General features: G+C 37.3%; 1 protein-coding gene across 1 annotated transcript in view; it reads left to right on the top strand.

Moving 5' to 3' along the window:
- The first annotated feature begins 287 nt into the window (after nt 1-287).
- The window catches only part of MAST2 (microtubule associated serine/threonine kinase 2), a 152,247-nt gene continuing 145,515 nt past the window's right edge, over nt 288-7,019 (top strand). Inside the window, exon 1 of the mRNA XM_018072089.2 lies at nt 288-487. Within this exon, the coding sequence (XP_017927578.2) occupies nt 464-487 (24 nt within the window). The 5' untranslated portion in view covers nt 288-463. The remainder of the gene's footprint in view (nt 488-7,019) is intronic.

The raw sequence follows: 7,019 nt of genomic DNA, 5'->3' as shown, positions 1-7,019 counted from the left end.
ATACATTGTTTTAGAGATGTAGTTTTAAGTCAAGTTAAAATCTCTAAACAGTTCTAAGTCTGCTTGGTCAGCAGAAGCATTAATTTGAACACTTCAACCTCCACCTCTCCCATCCAAAGCACAGAAGAACTCTTCTCAGGAGCCACAGTGACTTATTTTCAACCTTTTTTTTTCCCCCCATAAAAATCTCAACAGCTGATGTTACTTCTGCTTGTTCTTTGGAAAAGCTGATACAGGACTGAAGTAATTATTTTGCCTGGGATTGACATCATCCTAGCTGCTCTGAAACTTCCTCGATAATCTGCTTACTCGTTTGGCTGGGTAGGGATGGACTTTGGCTTTTCCCCTGCTTCCTGTTGCAAAAGCAGCTTTGAAGGCAGTACTGAGAAGGAACGGGGGCTGCTAGTGTGGGAAACTCAGGAGCACAGGAGGACAGAGAGCAAACTGCTACAATCAACTGTTAATGCTGATGTCTGAGAACTCTGAGGTATATTTAGAATGCTGCTGTTGTTGTGTTTGCTTTGTCCATTGCAGCTCACACTTAGATTTAGTTGCTTTCTACTTCAGTGACTTCGGAAGGAAACCTAAGGAGACAGGGGTTTCTTCAGCTTCATTACCTATTCTGCAAAGAGCTTCTCCTTCCCTTGAATTCCACCTTGACTGTACAGATTCGTGTTCTGCTGTGAGATCATTCTGTCAATATAGGCTTGTTTACTTCAAAACTTCAGCAGTTTTGGAAGGCTCCTTTCAATATTAAAACATCCACCTTTTGCATTAGCAGGTTCTTTTTCAGCATGGGACTGTGAATTGCTACTGATGACTGTCAGTGTTTTTCTTCTATGAAGACGTAGAATTGAATTGGTAGAATTGAATTCTCTGTTTTCTAATGTAGTTTCCTGTGTTAATTGGTTTTGTGCTGGATCCTGTCAGACTCAGTATGATACTGGCCTTCTGAAAAGCTTATTTTGTTGATGTATTTAGATAAGGCTCTACTTTTTTCATGGAAAGAATTTTCTCTAGGGATGCTGCCAAGGCTCAGAAGACTAAGAAATCTTATGGCTTTGTATTTGAGTAGTAATTTAACTGGCACTTACCATCATTTTGTCTCTTTTGAGCTAGAACAGATCTGTAGATGAATATGTATTTTTGGCATTGGCTTTAACCAAAATTGAAAGTAATAGTATGAATGGTCATGACTGTCAGAAACACTGAGCAGTGGTAGGGAATCAAAGTTTCTGCCATTGTTCCTTCTTTCCTGGCAACTTCCAAGCCACTGGCCAATTTCATCCAGGCTTGAAAAGAAGAAGAAACGTCAAAAATAACTGTAATTGCAATAATATAAGAATTGGAATAGAGTAGGAGACACCCCCTCACATTCTCTCAGTGACAGTCAGTTCATTGTTTATTGTGGCTTGGCAGCACTGGTTGACACTCAAATATGAGAGGGCTCGATTAGCTGGGAGAGGTGCTGTCCCCAGTTGGGGTGGAAGTAAAATAGGAGAGCCAGAATTACCTCTGTCAGGACTATGGGAGGGAGCAAGGGGCAAAAAGGCAAACTCAAATCTGCAAGAAACTGTGTATCTTTAATTCTCATTGCTTGAGAAGCAGCTTGTTTATATTGCAGTACTGAAAGAATCTGGCATCCTTCTGTTTCCAAAAACACTGGTGTTAGTGACCTAACTCTGGGCAAGGTTGGAAGGGCAGATTTTGAAAATGTTTCTTGAAATGCTTCCTTGTTGTCAGTTTGGCATGTTACTTTTTACTGTGGAAGGAATGGTGGGATGTTACTCCAGCAAACTGAAGATCTTTCCATGTGGTGCATTCGGTGCATCTTTGCAGCATCCTGTGGTTGTTCCAAGCTGGGGCTGCACTGTAGGGTCAGCACAAGGAAGTGATGGATGTCTTCCCTGGACTGTAAATCTGACCTTCCAGAAAGGAGAGAAGGGAACCCTCACGTTTCTGTTGTGCATATTGGAGCTGAGCACTCTTGTGGCATCATCTGCAGTTTATTTCTTTGCTTTTCACTACTAAAGACATTAAAAAAATTAGTATTCTACAAGCTTGAAAGACAGACTATTATCTAATTGGCTTTTGGTTAGGAGGATACTGATTTCTAGGTCAATGTAAAACAAATGAGCATTTAAATTGAAGAGGAGCAGCTGTTCCAAAGCCCCTTTCCACAGTGCCTGGTTTTGTTAAGGATAATTATGTCTAATTTTAAATTATGATAGCTTTGAGTATTGAGCTTTGCCTTGTTACATCCACTATCTCATTCTCCTTCATCAGTAAGTATGTTCCATCTTGGAGCTAGATTTCTGATTGAATTTATTTTTCTGGGCCTCTGAATTATGAAGAGAAACACGGCTTTAAAGATGGGGGTTTCAACACTTTCATGCCAATGTTACCACACTCCCATTTTATTTTTCGAGGTCTCAAAACTGATATAGCGTGTCTGATTCCTGTGGAAGGATACTGCTGGGAAAATACATATTTATGTAAACGTGTAAGATTTTTGTTCATATTTTTAGCTTGAAAATGGAAACGTCAGGCTCTAGTGCTGAGAAATCCAAGAAAGCTCTTGTCAGCTCTTGGAAGGAAACATATGCTAAAGATGTCCTGTGGATTACATACTGCTTATTTCAATTAACACATTGATATTCTCTGTCAGTTCTAGAGACAAAAAGCCCAGGTGACAATTCAAATGATGCATGAAAATCATATTTCAATTTTTTCTGGTGAGCTCAGATTTTATTTTTTTTAACAAAGAACAAAAGATTTCAACTGCTTTGGTCAATGTGATATTAGCAATTCAGTAGTATGTCTGAATGCTTTAAAGAACATATATTGTATATATATTGCTGCTGTAACGAAGCATGCTTGCTTTTATGAAATGTTTGTTGCTGGACATGACAGTATTGTAGTGTCATGCATAAGAATTTTGTGTTTGACTTTAATTTGGAGTAAAGTGTAACTGTATCAAGAAATGTAAAATATATATATTTGCATATTAATTTGAAATCCAAGCATTTTTGACCTGCTAGTTTTACTAAAGGAAGTTGTCTTCACATACCTTTTAAAATAATTAATGTCATACTTTTCCTCTGAGAAATTCTTTGAGGCTTTAAGTCAACAATTTTACTGTCTTTTGTTTCTTCTCCTGACTGAGTGTAATTGGTTCTGTTAAACAAAACCAAAAAAAGTTTGAGATTGACAAATTATTATTATGCCTCTACTTTTTTTTAAAAAATGAAAAATAGCTTTTAAAGGAAAAAACCCACACAATGGGAGAATTTACAAAACTGGGAAGGTCTGATGCAGATCTTGGGGAGAGGAAGAATCAAAAAAAATATTTATCATTGCACTGTAAATCTTTGAAATCCTGAATGAATTTATTCTTATATCTTTCTTACAGTTATTGTTCTAGTTCAGTGGATAAATGTTGGGAAAAGGGATATCTATAAAAAATGAACAACTTTTAACTAATCCACCAGTTTGAGAGATGACAAAATTGTAAGAAATCAATAGCAAAGTTTTGTCTGAGACCAGAAACAAGAATAAAAAACTGTCAGAATCCATCAGTAAAGAACTGCTATGAGATGTCTCCCTAGGTATCAGTGTAAGCTTAGTCAGGTATAAATAGAGACTAGGAGAGTAGGGGAGAGTAAAGCCCTCTAAACTCCAAATGTTTTGGCTTGTCTTCAATATTTATTTCAAAGGCAGTGTTTGAATGTATATCATGTTGGTCTTAAGCCAGCAAAATGGTACAGCCTTTGGAGACTTGTTTAAGCACTTTAATGTCAACTGGAAATGAAGGTAAAATTCATGGTGTATTAAAATGAATTGCATGTGAATTAAGTTGGAAGAATATATTCAGTGCTGTAGACTCTGTTCTGAGCAGAATAATTAAAGAAAAATCAGTTATTGACTTTCATGGCATTTTTCTTCATTGCTTTTTTCCCTAATGAATGAGTGTGTATGACAGTGTGAGTCATTATTTGTAAATGTTATGCTAGTGTAATAGAAGAGGTTCCATGTTCTGTGAAGCATCAAGTGTTTGTTCTGAAGAAATGACTCTCCAAAATGACAAATATCCTACAGAGAGGAAGATACAGTGAAATACAGCTTGGTAGAGTTTCATACCTTTGCAATTTATCCTTGTTAACTCTGAAAAGGAAGTGATATCTCTATATAAAAATTGTCTAGCTTGTACTTCAAAGTCAAATGTGGCTTTATTGGTGAAGTAAGAATCGGAAGCAGAAAAGTTTGGGAATAGTTTACAGAAAGGGGAAGTCTGTATATGCAAACCAGTGAGGCTGCAGGAAGAGTGCTGCTAGTCAGGAGTGTGGATAGTGGAGGAAATGTTTTATGTATAGTAAAATTTTAGGGGTGTTTCCCAGCATGTGGTTGCATTAGATATGAGATCTGTCTGTAATCTGTAGTTTTATCAAAGCAAATTCTGTGGCAAAATAGTTCTGGGGCTAACTGGGTTCATGTTGTCTTTCCTGTGGGATTCATGAAACTATAGGCTTTGTTTCTTTAAGTTTTGTTTCTTTTGTTTCTTTGAGTCTTTTGTTTCTTTAAGTCAATACCTTCATTAGGGAAACACATGAGATGGTATTGGGTCCCTGAGCTTTGGGTTTGTTGCTGTTCTGATTGGAGGTATTGGCTGCTGATATTTCAAGTCCTCTAAAGCATGTGGGTTGTCTTATAATAAAGGAAGAGAATCCTGATTTTGGCAATGTCATCAAAATGTGTTTTCTTCAGGTTTAAATTTACAGCTAACCTTGAAAAAGGCTTTTCTGCCAGTCAGAAAAAAATGTTTGTTTTAAGAATGGTATTGTATTTGAAATGTAGCATCAGAGAAGCTGGTTACCATTGTGTTCTAATGGCAGTTCAACTCCAGAACATGAATGTTTGTGTAGTGAATTTAGCAATTGCTCTAAATATTACAGTTTAATTAAAGATTCCTTTTCTGAAGGTGTTAGCTTTAAAAGGGGCTTGAGCCAAGGAACTTGTTTCTGCCTGGAAGCTGATCTGGTGTCTCTTCTGAATATACCTTCTGTGGTACAGTATGAAAACAGTCGGTCTGTAGATGAATGAACTCCTTCCTCCACCCTTGTAGGCAGCAAATTTACATTTGTATGGAAGATGAGTGGGAGTGCCGCCTTTCATAAGGCACTGGATGTGGGGGATGGGCCAGTCTGGCCCAGGAATCTAAACCCAACAAACTGGAAACAGAAAATGTGCTGTGAAAGCCTGAGTATCCTGTAAACCTTGAGGATTTTAGACATTTTTTGCAGCATTTCTTTTTCCTGGGACCAAGCCTCGTAAGTGGTGGTTCAGGATGAGTTCCTGCTATGGTTCATTGCTAATGCACAGCTCTGCTCCAAAGGTCTTAGTTTATCAAACTGAATCTTGTAAATAGGCAAGAAATGCAGAAGAAATTCAGACAAGCTGTCAGGCGAGTTTCCTTAGGTTGGCTGCCAAGCTGTTTTCTTTTTCTTTTTTTTTTTTAAACAAGTTACTTCATCAACCTCCTTGTTTCAGTAGTCTGTCAGTGTATCTCGAAGAGACACATTTTTAAATTTCCAGATAAACATAGCTTGATCAAAATAAATAAAAAAACCCCAAGCACTCAAGTTTCAGATTGACAGTGAAACATTTGGCTCATTGTCTTTGCACAGACAAATGTTACCGAAGACTTAAAAAAATTCTGCTGAAATTGTCAGCTGATAATATTTTGGAAAGTGATCTTTTTTCCCCAGCTGACAATATGTTATGTAAAGGAAGTGTTATATCTTTAAGGTTTGCCACAGCTTGATGTTTTGTTGCTTTTAGTTTTGACTAAATAGAATAAGAACTATAATGAATTTTGAATTATGACAAATGTGAATTTTCAATCTCAGTATCTTAGATCGGGGAATTGGTTCAAGAAGTTCCTTGATAATAAAATATGTAATAAAAAGCAGATGAAAGAAAAGCTGTTGGGTTTTTTAGCCTGGTTTTTACATGGGAGTATTCTTTGTATGGCAAAGCACCAATGAGTCTTCCTCACAGGATCATCCTGTTGTGTAGTGTTGATGTCCTTCACACCACGTCTCCAATGATGGGGTCCCAGTTGTGTGAGAGACTTTCTGGAGTTTTTGTAGTTCATACGAAATATCAAAAGTTTCTGAGTGGTCAGTGTAAGTGGACTTAGACCTCTCGTGTTATGAGTTTAAGGTATGCAGCTATTGGATTCACTTATGCTGTACTGGAGAGTACACACATTTATGATCCTCAGTGTGATGATTTGATTGCTAAGATAACTTTTACTGGCTTTGCTTTTATGGTGATGGTAAGTTTCCATTCCGATCCAACAGCACAAACCACAAAAGATGGCAGGATGCAGTGCCAAAAAACCGAAAGGACTAGGAAGTCACAGCAAAGTGAATTTCTCTCTTCGTGTTTTAGTTAATTCTTTTTTTTTCATGAATGTTGAGTGATTCCTGAAATACACCTCAAATTTGAATTACAATACATAAAAGATATTTTATATTCAGCATAGGTAGTACAATAAGCAAACTGAATGCAGCTCAGAGATGAGACGTAATTCCACACAGATATGTCTTTGTGCATATGTAAATGCACTCTCTAATATAGTAGATACAGACTCCTTTCTTATTTATCCCCCTTTGCGGTTGCTTTGGTGAGCAGAAAATGTGAGTAATAGGATAATAGCTTATACACAATTTCTCAATTATGTTTTAGTAAAATGTATTGAACACGGGAACAGTTGCACGACTTCACAGAGACTTCCTGTGGTCGTTGCTTTCCTGATTGTGAAATTGGTCTGCCCTTGGTCATCTTCCACTGACGCTGTTTGAAAACCTGCAGGCTACAGAACAGCTGAAAGAATTGGTGTTTTGATTGTACTGAAGTTAATGGATGGAAAACTCCAGTCATCTTCGGACTGGAAATGTTCTAACCTCTCAGATTTTTTTCTTCTACAAGACAGAGAAGTAATAGATTTTGGTAGC

The sequence above is a fragment of the Manacus vitellinus genome, unplaced genomic scaffold, assembly GCF_001715985.3.
Source record: "Manacus vitellinus isolate BGI_N305 unplaced genomic scaffold, ASM171598v3 scaffold_21_pilon, whole genome shotgun sequence".
NCBI lineage: Eukaryota > Metazoa > Chordata > Aves > Passeriformes > Pipridae > Manacus > Manacus vitellinus.
The sequence above is the reverse complement of the archived record's forward strand: the minus strand, read 5'-3'. Positions and strand labels throughout refer to the sequence as shown.